General features: G+C 37.2%; 2 protein-coding genes across 17 annotated transcripts in view; one reads left to right on the plus strand and one right to left on the minus strand.

Annotated features, from left to right (window-relative positions):
• Window positions 1-25,059, plus strand: part of LOC133524685 (neurobeachin) — a 963,862-nt gene that overhangs the window by 129,611 nt on the left and 809,192 nt on the right. The window lies entirely within an intron of this gene.
• Window positions 20,536-22,559, minus strand: LOC133524682 (uncharacterized). Its single transcript, XM_061860787.1, has 2 exons — window positions 20,915-22,559; window positions 20,536-20,691 (listed from the first exon to the last, which is right to left on the minus strand). The coding sequence occupies exons 1-2, from the start codon at window positions 21,776-21,778 to the stop codon at window positions 20,656-20,658; spliced, it is 900 nt and encodes a 299-aa protein (XP_061716771.1). The 5' UTR covers window positions 21,779-22,559; the 3' UTR covers window positions 20,536-20,655.

Here is a 25,059-nt window from a genome sequence, read left to right on the forward strand (position 1 = left end):
TTGTTGAATTTTTTTAAAGAAAAATTGTGTTGCCATTTAGGAAATATTTAATATAAATGTGTTTTGTAGTTTTTAGTTTTAAAATATATTTTTATAATATGTATGCTAATTTTAAGTTCATCTATGGGCAACTAATCCTGAAGTAAAGATTTTCATTTCATTTCAAAAGCTTTTTTTTATTTGTTAATTGGGTGAATCAACTTTTTTTGTTTTGTTATCCTGTCCCGTTGTCCAAGGGACAACAGTGGCACAGTTTGTTTGAAGAGACGTTGTATGCCGTTCTATTAACATGCTTAGTAGGGGGCCCATTATGGACATTGGTTATAACGACCACAAAAACGCAAGTTTAATACATTTAAGTACCATAAAATCAGTATTTCAATGAACTTTTGTCCCCGGGACAACTAATCGTAACCATGGCAACGAGTGACGCTAAAAAGTTGATTCTCCCAATTATTAAAAAATAATGTATTTATTTAATACATTTTAATATGTTTTTAACTCCCACTTATTACTACTTAGTATTCTTATGCGAGTTAATGAACTAACGCGGCAAAATCTATAATAATGTCATTTATATTTATATAAATAGTTGCATGTCTTGTTTAGCTATGCAACATTTATTCAGTTGTCACTTCATCGTCAATTCTTCATCAAATTAAGGACAGGGACAAAGGTATCCGTAGAGTTATTTTGTTCGGCACGTTTTCTGTAGGCCAGAGTGCAGTTTACTTCAATAGATGTCTATGGCGTCAAAATTCAAAATTCAAAATGATTAAAAATGAACGTAGGTATCACATTAATTAATTTGAACCTAATGTGTAGGAAATAGATTTTGCGTTGTTTGAAAATAGGATGTTTGAAAGTAAGACCTTGGGCCTTAGAGGATACGTAGAAGGTTCAGTGGCAATTATATGAACCAGCCTATTTTTACTTTAGAAATCTATGGCACGGACAAGTACGAGCGAAATGCACGATTCTGATGTCAATGTACGTTCGAATTGGCTTAAATGTACGGAAATGATCACGTGACTTATCTTACGCATCCGTCATCATGATACAGTACATTGCGATTGGCTTTTGTCGATAAACGATCTTGACTATAGCCCAAAAAAAATATAAATTGAGACTAGAGTAAACCGGTGAAAAATGTGCAATCAGAAGGACGTTCTAATTATAGTAGTATGTATGTTTTTGTATATTCTTCGTAAACGTAATTTCGACTTCAGATGATGTAATGAAATAAATCAATTTGTGTAATAATGTCTTATAGTATTTATTATTATTTTATTAACGAAGCTAGCCCTAAATTACAATCTACAAATTCTTCAGTAAAAAATGGCGGTCATGTCGGTCAATTTTGTCACAGTACCAAGAATATGAGATCATATTAAATATCCAATACCTCCGTCTTTAAATGATCTCCGCCATCTTTAGCCTCATCCATACACATTGGCGTTATAGGCGAATGAAATATTGATGGAGTTAGCCGGCCCCGGACCAATGCAATCTTTGCCGAGAGAAATTGCCTCTTTATCAGATCTGAACCGCGCGCCGTAAGCTCCGCTCAAACAAGGGGAGGTACTTTTATTTAGAGTAGGTAGTTAAATAATCGTTTGATATATTTATTTAAAAATATTGTACGAAAGAAAAACTTAATGTAGCTCGACGAGGGTGCAGTGTGTTAGGGTCCATTCTTCCTTTAATATTTTTTTAACGATGTTTACTTAATATTGGTGCAGTGGATCCAGTGTTGGGCATTCAAGAATAAAATCATGATTGGAATAAGAATATGTAAGAATAAAATCACGTTGATTTTATTCCCGTCAAAATTATTTCAAATAATTCCGTCTAGAATAATTCTTCCTTGAGGTGAGAAAATTGAATGGAAATAAATTATTCTTATTCAAATAAAAAAATCATGAGTTTTTATTTGAAATAATATTCCATGAATAAGAATTGTAACGTGAGAATTTTTCTTAGTAAAGCCCATGAAGCTGGTATGTATGTCATGTATGAAAGGAGGTAGGTATAGTTTGGATGGACTACGGACGGACGCAAATTTTTAGTAAAACCCATGGGAATTGGGTTGTAGAGGGTTGTATGGAGCCGCCGCTACTGCAAAATACATTTGTTTAAGTAATGATGACTGGATATATTTTGTTTATAAATTAACTTCGGTGCTTTTAGTGTCCTTGTTGTTACCGAACTTTTATTACGGAGTTATTACATGGTCTTTTTAAATACCTGTTATTTAAAATTTCTTCATATTATTAAACGGCAAAATAACATGCTCAAAAGATCTTTTGAAGGGCCGCCAGCCGCAGGTGTTCAGTCATCGTTAATATATACTTCCATATCCTTTTACATAGGTAATTCATCATTTCCCATAACCCATAACGCATTTTTCTGAACACGATTTATTTTCGAGATTGTTATAATCCTATCACAAACGTTCACGGCTAGCACATGATGGAATCGACAGTATATCGATGTCGACGCAAGGTCACGCGGAATAGACTACCCGTCTCGCACTAACTGTATTGATAAGAACAGGACGAGTAATCTAAGTCCACATACAGTTTCAGAAAAACATACGTATGCTAAATGATTACGATGACAAAGTGTGCAATCGAACAAGTATCCAAAGTTCATTACTTTTCCTTTTTAGAATTTTAAAAATAATTTACTTTAGTGTATGAAATCTCTAAATAAAAATGTTATTTCTCGCAACAATATACATCAAATCAATTACTAAACCATTATTATAGGTACTAAATGAATAGAAACTAATCCACTAAAATACAATGAAAAAAAAAAACATTAAAATTGACTATAAACTAAACAGGAGTAAAATTCAGGAGTAATCTCTAAATTATATTATAAATTAAATAAGTACAATTAAATTTTTAAGTTTTTCTTAGTCCTTGGTACCCAAATGTTAATTGTTTTTAATACAATATAAAAAAAATACCAATTCAATTTTTTTTTAAATATCCAACGTAATATTTTGTTTGAATATGTAATTATTACTATCGACGAATCAAACGAGCCCTAAATAGATGAGAAGGCATAGTTTCATAACATGACACCCTCTTGGTTACCATCCAGTTCTGGCGTGGACCCTGGATACCATAAAACATGAAAGTGTTTGCCGAGACACATCGAATGAGCCGAAACACGTTGTCTTTATTTTGTTTACTTTAGGAGTTCCTTTGGCCAACTTTTGGCTCCATCATCAGACCAGCTTCATGGCACCAGAATATTGCACAGTCACCAATTCACCAGATATTATTTTTTATATTTATTTATTTATTATTATTTATTTATTCTAATTCTAAATAACATGTTATGGCACTAAAACCTTATTTAGAATAACTCCATTTCTAGAATAATTATTCCGTCTTTTATTCTTCATTTAAAATAAAAATTGCATGATTTATTCCATTTCATGTTATTTTAAAATAAAAAGTGATGGATATATTCTTATTCCATTGTGTTGGAATAAAAATAAAATTTCTGTTTTTATACTTATTCTTATATATTCGAATTGATTTTTGCCCAACACTGAGCGGATCCAAGTTAAACGCAAATTGCGATATTGAATCGAACAAGCGAACGTTGTTTGACAGCTAAGTTCTAAATTCTTGGTGGATAGTAGAAATCCAAACATAAAAATAATCTTTCCGTATTTTACATTGGATATGTCCATTAGTTATAATGTATCTAAATTTAGATTCTCTGGATAATTACGAGCAAACAAGCTTCCGCAGATGATTGAACGGAAAAAATGTCCGCCCACGCTCCCAACGAACCAATACCTATAAATTATTTGAACGAAGTGCCTGTACTCACAAAAGCTGCGCAGACAAATTATTTATTGACTTAGGTAATTACAAAAACTATATCTAATTTACTAAGTATCGTTAAAACAATAAGGTTTGTCTTGACATTAGTAGCGTGTAATGTTTATGTCTAGTATGCATAAAAATAGATTTGATTGCGAAAAGAGTACCCTGCATTGATATCGAGGAATGGTAATTTTATAACTACTACTGGCCTTAGCGTCTATTTCAGACGATCTATGGTGCAATGTCCAGAGACATTGCACCGCCTGGGACGGAGTTAAGGAAAACACAGAGATGCCCAGCACCTGCGCCACCCTCTCGACCTCACTGGCCGGACCCACAGGAAAGGCAAGCCAATACGTGTGGAGCCAGGTTGGCTGCAGGAGTCTACCGCACATTTCAGGTTGGACCCTACTCACGCCTAACGGGGACTCCGTCCCGGGTTTGATTTTGGAGTTTTCCTTCTCCTAGATAAGTTGCAACCCAATGCTAAGAGGCTTATCTCCCCTGTGACGAAGGGTTAGATGACGGCTTCCTTCGTGAACTTAGTCGCCTCTTACGACACCCTCGTTCTTTTAGGGGTGGTGCTATTCTTAAGCCGAACACCACACGGACGAATTTACAACAAATTAATTTTATTACCAATTTTAATTTCTTATCGTAATATAAAAGAAAAAACGTACTGGCAAAGTAAAATGCTCCAGTGCAGAAACGTATCATTTTCTACACACTTAGAACAATAACGACCCACTTTGAGAGCATGAGAAATGAAAAGGAATATTGAACATCCCTAGTTTAGAAAAGCTTCTGTAACATAATCTTAACCTGTGTGCGTTGGGACCACTCGCTGCACTCTTGGCTTGTACGTGTGCAAGTGCACTTGCAGCCAGAATGCGTTCATTGGCTCGCTGCACCTTTACTTCAGCGCATGGAGCGTCTGCATCGTTTTCGTGCATTTTGTTTTATAATGATAATTTCGTTATTTATAATATCAATCTACGTTTATTAATTACTTATATCTCCCTAACGCCGATACCTATTTAAATACAAAGGGAATGTTAAGTAAAACTATAATTCTTTATAACTTATTGCTCTGTGAAGAGGAGGCAATTTTTACACCTTTCCGTTTAAGGGCGCCCGCTAACTGGCGCGGTTGCAAGGGGCGGGTGAGCGTGTTAACTACATAATGTAAATAAGTGTTAATTACATAAGAGCAACTCTAACTGGCGCGGACGCGTGCGACGGATTTTACCTAAAATGGCACCCGCGTGTGTGCGCCCGCTCCGTGCAACCGCGCCAGCTAGCGGACGACCTTAAAAAAAAAACGTCACCCAAATCTTGTTTTTTTTTTTTAACCTCTTTATAGCTGGTTATATGTCTTTTGTAGGTTTTAAGGCCCTGCATCGAAAAATAACGGGATCTTTGAAGCGTGGCAGGGGCTAGCCCCGGAAACAAACTGGCGTGATTTTCGGATATATGTATCTTGACTATATGATAAGAGGTATGATACTAGTCGAAACAAAAAGGCTTAAAATTTTCTCGATAGAATATAAATCCAAAGTTACATCTACATGTTTAGTGTTTACCTCAGTGCAACTAGAAAACACATCTTCATCCAGCATAATCCACTTTATAGTAAAGGTTTTCATCTCGTCTTAAACATCATTCAACTAAATATTAACTTATTATCTTATACAAATGGATTTATTCTCGTTTTTGATTTTATGAATTCAACAGAAAACGCCCATTTTACGCAGTTCGGTTTCTCTTTCTGTCATGCGTCAAAGTCATAAATGCGTCCTTTATGCCAGTAATGTTAGATGGCCGTGGTGCCTCAAAGAGGTAAGACCTATGTCAAATCGCGCAGCGCTCCAAATTACGTAAAATCGACATATCCAATAAACGTTGAGTCGTAGCTCTATTAACTAGTAACGGAATCGGAGGTCTACTACGAATGGAGCTATCTTTACAGGCCTATACGTTACGCATGTGTGCGTGTTTGCTTAGCTACGTCAAAGTCTAATACTCTTTGAACAATTACAACGGGTAAGGAAATTTCGACAGTTTCTGTAATGTATCGGTAGCTGTGTGGTCGTGTAGACACCAAAGAAAAAATGCGAGACATCAGTAGACCAATCTAATCGCAACTTTTTGTTTTCTTTTTTTGTTCCTATATAATATCTTTATTCCTTATTTTCTATTTTATTGTAAAAGTAAATCTTGTCTGTCTTATACAGAAATAAAGTTATTCTTTTAAATATGTGTATAAAAAACATATTTTAATGACACGAATAATTTTATTCATACCAATTTTTGTATAGCCTAGGTAATCTTTATGTAAAACAAATATACCTACTTATTATATAAAAAAAACGAAAAAATCAACACATTTATTAGAAAAAAAAAAACTCGTTTGCACGGGCCGGGGTTTGAACCAGCGACCTCTGATTTGTAATCCGCATGCCTTAAGAACATAATTCACATAATTTATTTAACAGGATACTGTCAAAACGTCAATGACTAATATGACTTTTCAGCAAAGAGTAAAGTAAGTATGCTTTTCAGTTTGATTTTACTTGACAAGGAGCAATAAGAAAAACGTACCGAATCGTCCTTTTCTTAAAATTGCCATTCAAAGAAAATTCAGCTCGTGTGTGGTGCTATCTATATATTTTTTTTTATATGGGTATGCTGACAGCTGTTGTTTCAATACGATTTTGCGAGATTTGGCGTTTTTAGGTTAAAATTATATAGAGATAACACCTGTCACCCTACCCATCGAGTTTGAAAAATACTATAAATGTTAACATATACAGGATGGTTTTTGATAATGTACATCTTAGAACTTAAACTGTTTTTAATTTCTTTTTTTTTTCAGATTTTAAAATTATACCGCTCTACTTTTATACCTTATTAATATATCTTAGTCTTGACAAAGACGATTAAAGTTTTATACTTAGCAAAATCGCTTACTAACAATGTCTTTACAAAATCGCTCTCCTGTAAGTTTAGGCAACTGCTATAGTAGATACCACCATTTAACAGTTGCTTCAACCTCTTGTCTAACTGTCTGATAATTAAAGTAGTTCCTAATAGACGGCTTTGTGCAATTATGGATATCCCGATCAAACTTTTCATTTCAGAGGAACGCGATTCTGTGTTGATAATGTTAGTCTATACTTTATTTGTCCATGCTCTTGAAACCATTAGCCAACCAATTAGCTTATGGCGGGCATTGAAGGGTCGTTCTTTGAAATCAGATTATTAAATATAATTTCAATATAAGCCCATCAATCTAAAAGCGACGAGGGAATGAAAAAAACCGATAAGGGAATGACAAGGAATGACATAATGACAATGAATTTCGGAACAATTAGTTCCAAAATAATACACTGAATCATAGAACGCTCTTAGCAACTTAATGTTATTTTTAAGATCTATAGAACGAAGTGCCAAGCGTTGATTTTAGTTGAAACCCCAGTCCAAAGGGATGGAATGAAAACCAGGGGAAAAGAAATAAGTATGTCTTTGATCAACTGTTATGATTACGATAATTTTACTTAATCCATGAAAGTAAATAATCATTTACTTGACATATGATTTAACATTGTACATGCCCATGAAGAATACATTTTATATCAAAACACACGGGAATGAAAATCACAGTGAACCAAAGCCAGGGGAACGATATTATGAAATCGTTTATTTCAGGTGAAAAACCCATAATTACATCACAAACAAACGAAAATACAATTCAAATTAACTTAAATTAAAAACAGTCAAAATAACAAACAAAATAAAAAAAAACAGTAAGAATAGCATATATTTTTAAGAAAATAAGTTAACTGAATATCAATAAACTTAGTACTTTACCTCTAGTTTTATGTCAACCTAATATCCTAAGAGCATTTATTAGAAACATATTAAGAAGTTCGAAATGTCACGAAACGTGTAGTGTGACTTCCTGGGATTTTATGATATCTTATTTTTCTTTGAAAGTGATTTTGGAAGAATTTTATATCAAATGTTAACACTTACACCTATTCCACAATACGGTTTAAAAAATTTATGGATATATAACGACTTTATAAAAATTTTAATAACATACGAGATCAGTTTTCGTGTCACCGCCGCGCGTGGTAACATAAACATGCAGTACTCGGTAGAAAGTTACCTTTACGTCTGGCAGCCTTTTTAACGCTATTTTTTTAGAACAGCAATACTGTGTTGGTGTCATATTTGCAAATGGCTGAAGGGAGAAGTGTTGTCGAAAATTATTTAATTGTGTTAATTAAAGAAAAAACAAAGGTCAACCTTAACGCGTCACCGCCGTGTTTGAGTTTTAAAAGTCAGTACTCATTTCACGTTATTGTTTGTAACATAAGATATACCTACTACATTCGAGATTGAGCTAATTTTTTAATATTTGCAAAGTCAAAGGTAATTTTTAGGTAATACCGAACATGTTTCAAATTGTCACGACAGTGGCCTCAAAATTCTGTCCCCGCCACGGACTTTTGAATCCATGTTCGTGACATATAGACACGTGGTCGTGACATTCTCAATTCGTTTGATTAATTTAGAGGCATAGTCACTCTTTAGAAATGGATTTTATTAGATACGTTCATTTGTTATTATTGCCCAACTGCCAAAGCAGAAAAATGGTTTCCGCGTGTATGTGGATGTATGATGTGTATCCGGTTCTTTGTCACGCTCTACAGCGCTAGTTTGACGAATTTCAACGTATGAGCTGTCATTCGATGTGTCGTAGTTATACTTAGGCTATATTAAAAATACTGTATAATTCAAAATAGTGGAGTTGGCCGCCAAAATGCTGAAACGTCACGGCTGAGGGACACTTTGTGACAACCGTGATTATGTACTCATTTTATTTACCTTTCCTGAGGGTATTAAGCTTGACCATATGCATCAAAAAATGCTTTTTATACGTAACAATATGTGAAAAATAAAAAGCTTTTATGAAAAAATATTTTTCTGGACACAATTTAAGAATCACCCTGATTATTTGAGTAATTGTTTAAAAGTTATTAGTTGAATATTACATATTTCAGCGTAATAAAAATACCTACTTCACTTTTTTTGGTAGTTTTCGTTGTTACCATATTACTTACTTTTTTCTTTTTTTATATGTAGGTAGTTCCCACTGACAACTGTGATTCACTATCATCCGAAAAATTGGTCATCGGAAAACGGCACCCTGTATTTCCTGCCTCAACAATATATTACTAAATAAAATATGATAACTAACAATGTAAGATACCGAATTTAAAAAGATAGATAGTGTTATACTTACAATTAACTATACTATTAACATCTTCCAAAAATCAACAATAAAAATTGGCTATATTGTAGTCTCAGATTTATTACAATTTACAACAATATATTTTTTTATTTTCTAGTAGCAAGTAATAACGCCATCTTTTTTATTTTCTAAGAATTAAGTTTCTGGCCGACCACGTATAATCGTAGTTAACTTTTGTAACGCTAGATGGAGCTTTCACCTACACGTGCGCCGCGGACTCCGCGGAGCGCTTCCATGTGTGCGTGCTAGCGGGGAGTGAGGAAGCTAGCGGGCGTGGCTTACGAACCGGTATTCGCGGCTTTAGTAGGCCCTTAATGTGATCATTTGGTCAATAAGAGAATAAAAGATGTCATTCTGATGTCAGTGTATGTTCGAATTGGCCTGTGAGACTAACGTGACCCCAACATAAATGCATCATACATAGATCATGTATGTTGTGAGTATGAATAAAGAAATTATAGATTTATGTCTTAAGTATGGGATAAAATCTATATTTTATTACATATCACGTCGCTAAAAGCAGCTCAGTAGCGAATGGCTGCTACAGCCATTATCACCTGTAGTCTAATGAGTCAGGATCGTATTTTGGCGAGCTTGTGCCCCCGACTAATTGCCATTAATTACGACCATTAGGCTCGTCTGAAAAATCTCGCGCCGTCAAACAAATCTAGAGGTGGCCATTTGCAAATTTAAGGGAGATTTGGAGTTTAGAGGATTTTCGCGCAGGTTAGTTGATTCTGAGCGAAGCGACTCCGTTTCAATGCAAAAATTATGTCATATGTCGGCCCGGCTGTCTATTTATGATATCCTCTGCAAGTCGCATTTCTCGACAGATTGTCGTTAAATATTGTGAGCAGGTTCAAATACTTATATTACTCGTATATGTCTCGCCGGTTTTGGAAATATATTCAAAATGGCGCAACTTACAGCCACAAGTGCATTTTCAGTTGATCTAAGATTGTGCCAGAGGTCAGTGGTTTTAATTGTAACTTAACACGTTCACTAGGCGAGCTCTCTGTTCGTAAGCGCTTATGACTAGGTACACGGTGGAAAATACGCTCGCAGCGTATCTCGCGCTGGCAGTGACTAGGTTAATTTTGGTTGTTCAGCAAAGAGATTTAATTCTTAATACTGTGATACTATGTTAATATAATCAGTTTTTATTTGTACTACATTTTAAACGGTTTAAATATAAAATAGTAAGATTAACAGTCTTGAATGATTCACGGTTAGTTTCACTAGACTTAAATCGACCGGGATATAAAATATAAACCGTGATTACCGTGAACACGATGCGTGTAACTGCGTCGAAATATCGGGAGCTCAAAAACAATATGAAAGGTAATCTCTGTTTATATCCGGTCGATTTAAGTCTAGTGAAATAGTAAGATTGCCAAAAATGTATTGAGATGGTCATACTGAACAGGGTTTCCTATGGGACCGATATGAAAATCGTTATTTTTACCCTTGGTCCTATATGTCGCCGGGCCCTCGAGGTGTCCATTCGATTTTTTTTCACGATTTTGTGGCTAGTCCCGTGGGAAACCTTGTTCAGTAGGTACATATCATATTTGGGGACAGTATGACTATCCCAATACATTTTTTACATTCGGCATCACGACCTCAAAATCACGCAGTATATAATTTGCACCTATTCGACATTCAATTTGTTCGAGGGATCGCTGCAATTTATATTACATCAACCAAACTTCATCTCCCGCGACGTTAGACAGTTTCCGTGATCCGATGACCTCATGAGTCATTAAACAACTTATTAGTATTACTGCGGTACAATATCAATATGCCATTGTCCAAACCGCGGTTTATTGCTAATATAGTAATAAAAGCATAGTAAATTATGTTAACCACTCAACGAGTTATTAGATCTGAGTAAATTTACTATTGTCGACCGGGTTACTTTAATGTGAACTATTTTTTTTTATTACTTTCATGTAAAACCAACAGCTCTAAACATTTGTATAACATACAATACAAATACAGAGCTAATTACAGGTTCTCACTTATAAAAAAATAAATATAACAAAGATCACATATAATTACAGTTCAGTTACACACACATGTGCCTACCTACAGCACAAGCCAAGGTTAAAGTGTACAGCAAGCTGCAGAACTGTATGGACACATAAGGAATGGAATTCATTCATAAAGTAGCCATGCACTTCTACTCCACCACTGACTGTACAAAACTTAACGAGAACCTTCGAGAGAAACTTCGGTTCTTGTCTGATTAAATTTTTTGTCTTTAAATAATTTATATAAGAATTCAAGCCTTGGAGACCCTCTACACCTCTAAGGATAATTTAACATCTTTTTTTATATTTTATCTCTGACACTTAGAGACTTATACATCTCGAAAGAATTTTAGTATTTGTTGGTTTTTTTTTGTGTAATTTGACATTTAGAGACAATATACATTTCTAATAAAGTATTTGTTATTTCATCGATTCCATATTTGTAATGATTTTTGTAATTTTTATTGTTTGTTAAAATAGACATGTAAAAGTGCCCCTGAATAAATGTTTGGTATTTGATATTTGAGAATCCAAAATACAATAAAATCTAAATGTACCTACGAAACCTACGTTCCTATGTAACTACATGGTATGAGTAAGCCGAGCCCGAACCTGCGCTAGAAGTATCACCCTTATAAAATGCAATTAATTTATTTCTTATTACTGAAATGCTATCACTAAATATATGAAAGTCTAAATTAACTAAAGCTTTATTTAAACTCATTCCTGCCCTGCACACAAAACTGTTTTTCCTATATTTAGTGGAAGCCTGGTTAATACTAATGGGAAGAAAGTGCCTTAACCTTCTCGAGGGAACAGTGAAGGAAATTTGACTGAGTATCAGTGGCGGATCGTTCAAAGAACTCGATTCCCACCGGCTTGTCTAAACTTCAGCCCGTTGAGTACTTTCACGATCGGTTCATGGAGAAAAGGAAACCAAAATTAGCTCCGGGTTCCCTACGAATATTTGTGACGCGCCGCCACTGCTGAGTATAGTAGGACAATCAACATGGCCTTTAATGATATTTATTAAATACAAAATGTCTGCAATTTCACGGCGTTTCACAAGTGGGATTAAGTGATGTTTCTTACACAGCCTAAAATAATTAGCAGAACTATAATTTACAATACATGCATTTTAAAGCAGATAAATTTTATGAATTTTGTTTGTAATTAATCGCTCAATCGTATCAACATAGATTTGATATTGAGGATTCCATATCTGAGATGCATATTCCAGCTTGCTCCTCACATAAGCACAATACAGGATTTTAAGGGTCTTAGGACGAGTAAAACAAGCTGAACTGCGCATTATGAAACCAAGTGATTTAGCTGTTTTACACACTGTACTATCAATATGGTCATTGAAAACAAGCTTGGAGTCATGGATGACACCTAGATCTCTCATGCTCTCTACTTGCTGTAGTATGTCACCTTTTAATGAATATGAAGTAGAAATTATATTACGTTTACGAGAAAAAGTTACAGTGAAACATTTGGAAGGGTTTAAATCTAGCTTATTTTTCATACAATAGCTGTCCAACCGGCTTAGAACCGATTGCAATGCATATGCATCAGCTAGCGTATCAATTTTAATAAAGATTTTCATATCATCAGCAAAACTTAGTAACTTAGAAAACTGGAAACAGGTGCTAATGTCATTTACAAATGTTAAAAAGAAGTGGACCTAATAAAGAGCCTAATGTATTATGGGCTTAGTAATTCAAGAATTGAGATTTGAAATTAGGGACGGATGGGGAATTAAGTAGATAAATTTACCGACCCTAATTTTCTATGAATTATAAGGGTAACATTGATAACGGGGGTTAGCAATATTAAACAAATAAATAAATATTATAGGATACACAAATTGACTAAGCCCCACAAGAAGCTCAAGTAGGAATAGGCGTATAATATATAAATACTTAAATGCTTGTGGTCAATTGACAATGTAGACACCAGTACGAGTTGTTACGGAGTTGTTATAGGTCATATTATACTGGGGACTGATCGAGTCGATTTTACTCGGTAACGAGTGGGAATAGTGAGTGAAACCCATACAATAGGGAGGAAAGGTGAAATGATCATTAAAGTATTTGAGTGACGTAATAAAAGGAAGTTGGAAATAGATAGAAATAGACGAATGTCCGTCCAACAAATGGTGGGATTGAATGGAGAGCAAGATATTGTTATAGGTACTTATTGCTTAGAATTTCATGACCATGTCGTTTGGCAAAACTACTTACCGTAACCTAAGGAACCCTAACTTCACCGCTGGTGGCGTTGGTGCCCGACTTTGCCAGAGTCATATATTAAAACAACTATTTTACAAAGAAATTGTATTTACTATAAATAAAACTGTCTAAAAATAGTTTTGAGTTCAAAAAACACTTTCCTGGCCTATGACGAAAATTTAAAGGGCCATATTTTTTTATACGACGTCGATGGCAAACAAGCATACGGCCCGCTTGGTAAGCAGTCTCCGTAGTCTATGTACGCCTGCAACTCCAGAGGAAGTTGGCGTCCATATGTAGCTGCTGTAAAACATTGTACAATACAAGCGCGAATGCTTTCCTATTCTAAAACAACCTATTTCGCCACCCGTCCCCAACATCGCCTTTTATTGAAGATTTCGTGCCAGCTTTAACCATTTAACTTGACCAAGCTACGGAGACCATTACCTAAATGAAGCAAAGATGCAACAATACTTAATTTACAGTTAAAATGAGTCAAAGAAAACTCTAGAAGTTCTAAAAGCTCAGCAAGCGTTATTAGGCGAAACAAAGTTCCGTTGTAGCGAAGCGTCTCCAAATATCGAGCACTTTGAATTTCAAAACAGGAAAAGTGTGCTTTGTTCGGCTAAGGTGAACTGTGAGCCGGGAAGTTAATGATTCCCGGTAGGGCAACTCGAATACGAGGCCGTTGTTATTCTCGTTGCTAAGTAGCGAATGGTGTAAGATTAATCAGTTGAGTGTGATCTTTGTGGCTGATTTTCGGAGGGAACTAGCAAAAGGAATGAATAAGTAGTCTCAAAAACTTACATAGTTGTCGCTTCAATATTCATATTGGATAGCGTCGTCTCGAGATTTGAGATTAATGCTTTCAAAATCCTTTTTTTATGACCCATGAATTGCATATTTTGATAACATACTGAAAGCACAATATAAACTGTCTTGTCTGTACAACAATGTCCCGCTCACACTCTAAAGCAGTGTCGTGACATGAGAGGGAATGAGAAGAAAAAATGTAGGTTCGGAAAATCAACCGACTATTTCCATATTTGTTTTAAGTTTTGATATACGTTTTCTATCATTGTTATTTTGGCTAGGCTCCCATGGGTCACATAGTTACACTGGTTCGCCCGAGTCGATAATGATTTAACTACACGAATAGCCAGAAATAGGATTGGCAACTTTCAAAGGTTTGTATATATGGCACTAGCATAGATTTTACCTGGCTAACAAAAAAAATTGAACTTGAGATCACAATTCAGTCGCCAAACATTTATTTAGCAATCTTGAGGATTTTCTTAGTGAGTTCATCGATTCGAATCCAGACTTTTTGATTTTCGAGCGGTAGAAAAAAAAAAGAACTAGGTCTAAAATGCACTTTAAAAATTTGTACCAATTTATGCACAAACGATACAAAATATGAAAATTGCTTCTAAAAATGCGCAATTTTGTTTTTCAGGGAACTCATCGAAATAATTTTTTTTAAAATCTCGCAACCAGTTAAAATTCAAAACCATGATATAAGCGGTTTCCAGCACGCACATCTGTCCAGCTTACGCTTACTTTCAATGAGAGGGAGAGAAGAACAAGCACCTACGGGGCCGTAAATGGAATTGGGCGGGACATGTTGCCAGGCAGTGATCTTCTTTTCATCCTGTTACCCTCTGCTGGGTTACAACCCACAGGGCCACCCTACAGGGCTCGAATAATATCCTTATTTCCACTGACTCCGGTTCTGAGCAGTTTGGGTAACCTCCTCCCACCCCATCCCCAATATACCCAGCTCTTACTCTACAGAACAGAGTGATGATCAGGTGGTCCAAAATGTAAAAAGATTGGAAGCCGCTTACAAATAGAAACGAAACTGAAACTGATGAGGCTGACTGTTACGGATGAAAGAAACGCCTGGCGACCGTGAGCTCGTTGAGTGGGTGACTCTAGCCCAGGACCGGGATGAAGGGCATACCTACATGAAGATATGCTTAGCAGTGAGCTATAGGAGGTCGAAATGATGATGATAATAAAGCTAGCACCTATTCAAAGTCCGTATCATTATATTAACAGCTTAGTCACTATCACTACACATTATAAAACAAAGTCCCCCAACGCGTCTGTCTGTGTGTATGTATGTTGGCGATAAACTCAAAAACTACTGAACGGATTTTCAGGCGGTTTTCACCTATCAATAGAGTGATTATTGAGGAAGGTTTGGGTATATCATTTGTTAAGGTTTTGTGTAACCCGTGCGAAGCCGGGGCGGGTCGCTAGTATAGAATAAACTAGCGTAAGTGCACGCGTGTATTGGCTACCTCCACCGCTTACTATCCGAGTGTTTTAAAATGTTAGTCCTTGTTTGGCACCTTCGCGTTACGACCAAAGGCACATGTCACATATTTCAGAAACGTTATTTTTTGTCGTCACGAGCTCACTAGTTTCATTTTACTTTGTTTCGTCGGTTTTCGCGTTTCTCTTTGTCTTTTAACACAATTGTGGAAACGAATTAAAAACAACATTGCGTTTTAAAAGCACCCTCTTTTATTACAAAAGCCTGTATTGTTTTAACTGTGCTCGCGATTCAGCCCTGAATTCGAAGATCTACCTCCATCTCTGTTGTTGCATAATTGGAGTGACAGAGATGAATTTACATAAACCTCGATTTACGTTGATCGCAGTAGGCCTTTGATGTATTCCTATTTTTTATACAACCCTTTTTTTAACTTGCCCTGTTAGTATGTATGTTTGGGTCAAAACATGGAAGCTTAAGAGCCTCCGCTAGCTGGCGCGGGTGCACGGAGCGGACGAGCGGGTTAACGAAAAATAGTATGAGCAACGCTAACTGAAGCGGACGTGTGCGGCGGATTTCACCTACAAATAGCACCCGGCGGGCGTCCGCGTCAGCTAGCGGAGGCCTTAATTTGACCCACTTCTCGATTTCCGATCGAGCTGAAAATTTGCATGCATATATGTAAGTCGGGTGACAATGCAATATTATGGTACCACCGAGCTGATCTGATAATCGAAACAGGAGGTGGCCATAGGTACTCTGGTCTGATGAAACAATTTTATTTTTGTTTTAAAATTGTCTCGATGCATGTGCGAAGAAAAGTGTCAGCGACAACAGCAGGTACCGAAATTGAAATTGTTACCAAAAACTTATTTCTCGTGCACAGGCACCAATGTAAAGTGGGTAAGTACATCATATAAAGCTCATAGTATACGTGTATATAATAAATCAGTGTAGGCATGAGAACACTCGCGTAATCCTATAAAAATACTCGCATCTTTTTCAGAAACCCACACTCGTATTTTTGCCTTTCATTATGTAGCTGTAACATAAACTATAATTATGTACGTGTACGCTAATACATTTTTTGAAATTTATCTGCTTTTCATAACTATTTATATGTCTCTTCATGTTTCCAGATAAACTACACATTTATATTTCTCTTTGGAACCCATTTCTTTCCATTCATGTTGATAAAAGGCTAAGTGTTCAAGCTAACTACGTGAATAAATTCACGTGCTGAAAATGCATGAGCTCCAAATTTGTAAATTCATAATTTCATTCGAGCACTGCGCAAACTAATAATGCTTTTATGTGCGGGTATAACCCTATAAAACGTGCCACAGAGTACTGATGAATTAACAGAGCAAGAGCTATGTAACTGCGCATATAGTTTTGGGTTGTCTTGGTACAGTTGTATGAAGCTGTTACTCTGTTAGTTCAGCATTCACGCTTAGCAGTCCTTGAATAGGGTTGGCTCTCTGGGAACATTCAAACCGAAGGTACTGGGGAATTTCGGTACTGGATGAGGGTATTTCGGGACTGGAATGGTTGAGACGTGATATAAACAGACAGGTGCCAAATAATTAAAAATACGGGTCCACGCGGAATTTACAGTAACATCAATATAATCATTTACCTATCCATATGTAAAGCCAATATATCTACATGTTAAAGTAGAAAATATACAACAAAATGATAAAACAATGAATTATCATTACAATTAATGTTCTCATCCATAATATATTATAAGGGTTTTTTTTAAATATATGTAGGAAGTGGATTTGCAAATAAACACCAACTTGAAGTGAATTAACTATATTTTAGAAGAAATAATGTAACAGCACGTCTTTTACTTAATCGCTCCGAACAGATTCTCCAATGGCCGCCGGCCCGCCCCTTAGATTACAAAAGTCTTAAGTTATCATGCTATCTCTTTCATACTCATAGACATGGTCTTCATGCTATCTCATTCACTCACAATACGTCATTCATCCATTCCATTTCACCCAATCCTACAGTCGGCCTTTCCTGAAATTCAGACTGGTCTCTCAGGCTGACATAAGTAACATAACAACTATATAACAACAAACATCTCAGTGTAGCTTTTCTTATAACTAAACATCGTATAAACAGCTGATGACTGATATGTACTTGTACAGGTAGAACATGTATGCATGTAGGCGAGCATGGTTAACAATCGTACACAGATCAGCAATATATTAGATAACAATCATAACTTGAAACATCTTAAACATGAAACAATGTATGGGTACACAACCTGACTTAAGGGGAGGGTAAGTGTGGTTCCCATGTAAACAACAACTAAAATAAATAAGAAGTGAGTTATTACCTGCCTTTCACTCCATATCTAAGCACGGCCATCTCTTCATATGGTCGCAGGAGGTGCTGGTATTTCTTGAACCTTCAGTGGAGTCATCGACCTTCTGTACTTGATACCGGTCTCGTCCTGTGACCTTCATGACCCGGTATGGACCTAGGTATTTAGGCTTCAGCTTCATCCCTGTACCAAACTGCGTACGTTTTATTGCGACTAGGTCGCCTTCCTTGTATTTTGTACTTTCCTTCCGTTTCCTGTTGAAAGTACGCCTATTTTCCTCTTGTACCTTTAGTATTTGTTCTTTAGCTTTCCTCCTATCTTCTTCTCTTGTCAGCATGAAGCTGTCTCTAGTTTCCTGTTCAAGCAGCTCATAGATTTCCATATCCTCTTTACGCTTCATTTTGGCACCTATAAGGAGCTCAAACGGTGATGTGTTTATACTGCGCTGGTAGGTACTGTTTATACATCTTTGCACCTGGCTGACATGCCGGTACCACTGTGTAGGGTTCTCTATGCATAGTTTCGTCAGAATAGAAGTCAGTATCTTGTGAATTATCTCAACCTGACCGTTCGCTCTTGGCACGCCAGTGGTTATCTGAATATGTTCTATTCCTTCCTCGGTGCAGTATTCCTGAAACTCGTTGCTCGTGAATGCGGTACCTCTGTCCGTTATAATCCTTGCTGGATTTCCAAAACATTGTTGATGTATTCTCAACTTATCAATAGTCTCTCGGCTTGTTGTGCTTTTTACTGGAAATAACCACACAAACTTGGTGAAGGCATCTACTATGGTGAGTATGTGGTTATATAGTTTTTTAGTGTCCGTCATGGGTCCTATATGGTCAGCATGCAGTGTAAACAGGGGTATCTCGTCTTTCTCAATGCTGTGTAGGAAACCTTCTTGTTTACCACTTTTCTTATCAGCCAGTATACACGCGATGCATGACACAATGTGTTTTTCAATTTTCTTGTCTAAGTTTTCAATGTAGTAATCTTTACTTATTAGTTCCATCATCTTCTTCTTAGCAAAATGACCTTGATCATGCGCTCTCTTGATGATCTCCTTCTCTAATTCAGCTGGGACAACTAGTAGTCTCTCTTCTCCTTTATAGAGTAAACCATGGCCAAGATAGTAGTCTTTATAAGGAATGCTTTTCTCCAGCAGTTCCATGATAGCCTTCAAACCTTCATCATTTTCTTGGGCCACTTTTAGCTGTTCATGAATAGCGTTAGTTTTCAAAAAGGCTACATATGGATTCCTGCTCAGGGCATCCACATGCTGCATCTTGCTGCCCTCCCTATGTTCAATTTCAAAATCATACTCTTGCAGGAGTAAAATCCACCTTGCCACTAGAGTCGACATAACCAGGTCTTTCTTGTTAAGCGTCATCTGGAATGCCTTGCAATCAGTCACTATCTTGAAATGAGTACCATATAGGTAACACCTGAATTTCTTAACTCCGTCTATTATAGCCAGCGCCTCAAGCTGGTAGCTACTGTAGTTACTTTCTGCAGGTGTCGTCCTCCTGCTCATATAGTATACAGGATGCAGCTGTGCATTTTCATCTCTCTGCAGTAAAATGGCTGAAATGGCCACTTTCGAAGCGTCCGTGTGCATCTCTGATCTTAGCTTGGGGTTGAACAGGTGTAGCACTGGTTGACTGGTTAACTTCTTCTTCAATTCCTCAAATGCAAATCGGCATGACTCATTGAAATCAAATTCACTTTCCTTTCTTAGTAGGTCGGTGAGCGGCTTAGCAATCAGTGCAAAGTCTTGAATGTACTTCCGGAAGTAGGATGTCAAACCAATAAAGCTCTGCAACTGCTTTGTGTTGGCGGGCTGAGGAAATCTCGCTACAGCATCTGTCTTCTCTGGTGAGGGCCGCACCTGTCCGTCTTGGATTATATGCCCTAGATACTCAACCTGCCTCTGCACTAACTGGGATTTCTTCCAATTGATTTCAAGCCCATATTGTGAGGCCACGTCCAATACCTCCTCCAATCTGGTTACTGCTTCTTCTTCATTTGCTGCGGGAATAATTAAATCATCAATAAAGATCAGAACTTTGCCCTTGGCAATAAGGTCCCTAAATATGGCAGTTATAAACCTTGTGAACACCTTCGGACATACGGAAAGACCAAAAGGGGCCTTAAGGAACTCAAACTGCCCCGTCGCTGTGACAAACGAGGTATACTTGACCGATTCCTCATCTACCGGCAAGTGAAAATACCCATTCTTCAGATCCAGTGTACTGAAGACCCTCGCTCCCACCAATTTGTCGATATGGTCCTCTATCACCGTCATTGGATATTCGTCTTTCACAATCTTCTGATTAAGTCTTCGGTAATCAATACAAACCCTAATACTCCCATCCTTTTTCCTTACAAGAACTAAAGGACTAGCATACTCTGAGTAGCTTACCCTTACTACACCGTCATCCAGCCACTTCGCTATTTGCCGTTGAACCTCTTCTTGCTCTACCGGCGCCAATCGTCGGGGTCGCTGTGCAATGGGGATGTCATCTTTTAGCACCAGTTTTAACTTGACAGGCGCTTCCTTCGTCTTACACGGCATGTATGACTCCACCAGGTCGTTCACTCTTTGTTCAATACCTGGACTAACTCCTGAACCTGTAACAAGAGAATCACACACCCTGATCTCACACACCCATTTGTCAAGCGGTATTAACCATACATTGTTTTGTTTCATGACAAAAGTGACACGCAACAAGAAGTCTTCGCCTAGAATCATACTGTAAGGCATAGCATCGTTAGGCACTATGCGAAACTCTACGTCGTTATACCATTGCTCGTCTATTTCGATATTTAACTTAATCTGTCCATAACAACCTACATCTTTAGAACCGAGTCCCGTCAAAAACTCGTCGCATTTGACGAACTCCGACGCATTTAACTCATTGTAGCACGCAATCGTCATTAAACTCACTGCGCAACCAGAGTCCATGAGCGCAATAACACTTTTTCCAAGCACATTTACTTCTTTAACCGGCTTATGTTTCCGCGTTATCAGTCGCTGGTTCACTCCATTGATGACAGCTGTCAGACAGAGATGCGCCATCTTGGCCGATCCGCCAATCACGTCGTCTTCCGTAGTGATGTGACTGTCACTTGTCGAACCGTAAAAAGCTTGTTTAGTTGCGACACTAGCGCCACTCGTTCCGTTCGTCCATTTTCTTCCAGTGCTGCCACCTTCACCGCTCGTCGCTGCCTTCACGCCGTCCTTTCCGTGTGAAGTTGCACCCGATGATCCCAATCCCGATGATGACGCTGCTGCTTTGCAATTTGATGCAATATGGCCGTAGTCAAGGCACTTAAAGCATTTCAGCCCTTTCTCTTTATGCGGGCACTCCGACGATGTATGATTCTTCTCCCCGCAGTTGTAGCACCGCATAAATCGACCGTACGCCTTGTCGTTCTTGTCCGTTTGCTTGTTCGACCGGCTTGAATCACGATTTGAACTCGAACTCGTACTTGCCATATTCGCTTTAAATTGCTCGTAGATCTTCAGCTTGTCTTTCAGATCACTATATGTAGTAACTCCGTAAAGCATTATCTTGTTCACTTCTTGATCTTTTATGCCTTCGACTATATATTTTATGGCCACATAGTCAGGCATTTTACCTCTTTTCCCCAATTCCTTCATAGTAAACAGGTATTCCAAGCATGACTCACTCTGTTTCTTATGCCGGGAACTCATCAGCTCATGAATAGCCTTTGCATCTATCGTATCAGGGAATTATTTTAGTATTGCACCTTTAAAGTCGTCCCATGTTTTAAAAGTACGCTCCGCCCGGAACCACAATAGCGCCGTTCCTGACAACGACCGCCTAGCCATCAACAGCTGCTGCAACGGTGTCCATCCACAGAGCTCACTATTATCTTCAACGTCTTGCACCCACCTAGCCGCTGGATACGTCTTATCCTGACCGGTGAACTTCGGAATGAGCCCTTCAGAGAGATGCAACATCGTCATGCCGTTGCCGTTCTGTGATGATCCAGAATCCTCGTCGTCGTAATCCTGTTGCCTGCTTTTGCGCCTGCCTGAGCCTGGCGACATCTTCACGTCTCGTTGTAGTCCGACGTCTTTATCGTCTTCCTAGTTTCGAACCACGTTGCAATCCCAACGGTTAACTAACGGTACTCCTTTGTTCGTTAGCCGCTGCCGGAGAATCCAAATTTCTTCTCGTCTTCAGGCTTAATCCACTGTATCCCTCTTCTAACACCACTGTAGGAAGTGGATTTGCAAATAAACACCAACTTGAAGTGAATTAACTATATTTTAGAAGAAATAATGTAACAGCACGTCTTTTACTTAATCGCTCCGAACAGATTCTCCAATGGCCGCCGGCCCGCCCCTTAGATTACAAAAGTCTTAAGTTATCATGCTATCTCTTTCATACTCATAGACATGGTCTTCATGCTATCTCATTCACTCACAATACGTCATTCATCCATTCCATTTCACCCAATCCTACATATACATACCTAACATTTAACGTAACGTTACGCAATTATTACGAATAGTCCGTTACGTTTACTATATTGTGTATACAGTCTCAATTTTGACAGTGAACAGAGTGGACGATGGCACATTGGAATTTAAATCCTGACCAGTAATATATGATCACGCGCCATATTGCGGAATTTCTTTGGAACTAATTTTTTCATACTAAACGGAACCGTCACCCTATACATGAGAATAACAGCGCCCTCTTGACAATGATCACATATTTCTGGTCGGGCTTTACATGTATATAATTAAGATATGGGTCGACACATTCTTTAGTATACTTGACTCGTTCGCGTCTTTGCTTTAGACAACGAAATCTATAATAAATAAATAAAATCTATAATAATATATATGAAGATATTTTTATGCTGCATCTGGCCTGTGAAAGATACATTTTTCAGTAGTTGAGACTGAATAAAAGAGCTGAATATATGGTATCCACAGAAGTGACAGTGAGGAGAGTTTTCTAAATTGTGTTTGACACATATGAACAATATAAAAGTACGCTTCCTACATAATCCAGATATTCCAGATATGAAAATGCTGGTAAATCCCGTTACCAAAAATCCCGGTTGTTGAAACCACTTTTCCCCTCCCTGTTACACCGCCAGACGTACGCTAATTAAGCACGCCCAAAATGCCACTCCCTAATGAAGACCGAGCCTTTAGAGCATATTAACTAGGCTAATACTAGCGTAGTATAGGTCTAGACTTGGCTGAAAGGCCTAATGCAATGCAATTTGTTATAGGTTTTTTTTTAAGGAGTTTCTTTCTAAATGTTGAAATTCTTATTTCTTACTACTTAATTCTACCATTAATAAAAATTCAGTTCAAATACTATGTTCAGGTATTTATTTGGATATATTTTGTGTAATTCCTGTTGATGACTGACTTGTATGTATTTATAAGGTTTCGAGCATTTGTGTGTGTGTATTGTACATTTTCGTCGTTTTTAATTTTTTTGTTATTTTACTTTGTTACATATTGCAATTTAATGGATGACTGTCATTGGCCTTCTTTTTTGTAAGCATTTATATGTTTAGTTATATTTACGGCTGTTGTTATCCTGAATGCCAATAAAATAAAAATAAAATAAATAATTGTTTAGAATTATGAAGAAACTTCATGCGTTTTTTAATGAAAATATTCACTGATTCTATATGGTTAGGTTATTGACCTTAAAGGGTTGGAGGCAAACAAGTCTTAGCACAATAATCATAGTAAGCCTTTTTAGCTTTTTTTAGAATTTTTAAATAAAAAGTACATGCACTTTTTACAAACGAGTTGTCTATCATAGACGTGATTCTAATGAATTGTTTACTCGGTAATGAATTATTTTCGGTCTCCATTATCAGATCGGCTCGATCCTTATCGGTCTTACATGTGTACGTTGTACGCAAATGACCAAGCCCTCCCGTGGTCGAGGTCGGAATCGGTGACACCCAGTCAGTGGTCCTAGTGGTCAGGGCGTAAGACGCCTGGACGCCTGTTCGGTTCCAGCTTCGGCCATCCGAGGACTTAGGGGGCGATTTTTAGGGCCCAAAGGGTAAAATGTCACCAGGCTGTATACGGAGGTGGGCGAGTCCGACTCGGTTTTTGAATTTCGTGCGCTTCAGTCACTTGAAAATCTGTGAAAACGGCCAAAATGCTATTTTTGTAATAAAAGCGATAGAAATTGGAAATCTTGGTATTGATCACTCGTTTTCAATTCTATTAATAGGATTTAAATTCCTAGTAGTAAAGATATCATTAAAGGGAAAACACGAAATCGAGTGATCAAAATTGAAAACCCCCTTGGTCACGGTTTCTTTAGTGTATTTCAGCTGGTAAATACCCCTTTTTCAAAGAATACCTATAAAAAAATTATTTTATTATGTATTTTATTTTATTTTAGTATATGGAAAACCAACAGCGCTATATATATCTAGAACTTCCAATAGAATACATAATTTAATACGCACATACATTATACAAGTTAAATAAATACTCGTAAAAAGAAAAACAGTCCATCACAGAATATTTGCCTTTCTTTAATAACAAATTACAGACCTAAATACTTACATAACTCACGTATTTTAATAAAATTTCCCGTATGATACGAATCGAAGTAACGTGAACAAACCAGTCAAGTATGAAAGCTTACGTATGTAGGACCCACTTCCTTTATTTCAGCGAGTTTACAAACAAATATTTTCCTCAATGGAGCGCCGGGAGAAAATCCCATCGGTTCTCCCAAGTTGCACAGCTTACGGCAAGAAAATGCAATGGGAACATGCATACTGCTATCACATTAGGTGCATTCTAGCTTGAAAACTGTACAGGGCTCGCTGCCAACGCCAGTAAACGACTAAATAATAATTTTCCTTGAGAAAGGAAGTTTTTCTTTAAACAATATGTAATCGAATTTAACGTTCTGTCGTAGCGTCGTTACATTTTATCATATATATATGGTCATAGTGGACGACCGC

The sequence above is a fragment of the Cydia pomonella genome, chromosome 14 (genome assembly GCF_033807575.1).
Source record: "Cydia pomonella isolate Wapato2018A chromosome 14, ilCydPomo1, whole genome shotgun sequence".
Classification (NCBI taxonomy): domain Eukaryota; kingdom Metazoa; phylum Arthropoda; class Insecta; order Lepidoptera; family Tortricidae; genus Cydia; species Cydia pomonella.

Excerpts from the sequence above, each read along its gene's own strand:
- LOC133524682 (XM_061860787.1), bottom strand. The coding sequence starts at position 21,778 with ATGAGTTCCCGGCATAAGAAACAGAGTGAGTCATGCTTGGAATACCTG. Across the intron at positions 20,692-20,914 it reads CGGGACTCGGTTCTAAAGAT|GTTCAGGAGTTAGTCCAGGT; the intron begins GTAGGTTGTTAT and ends CTCTTGTTACAG.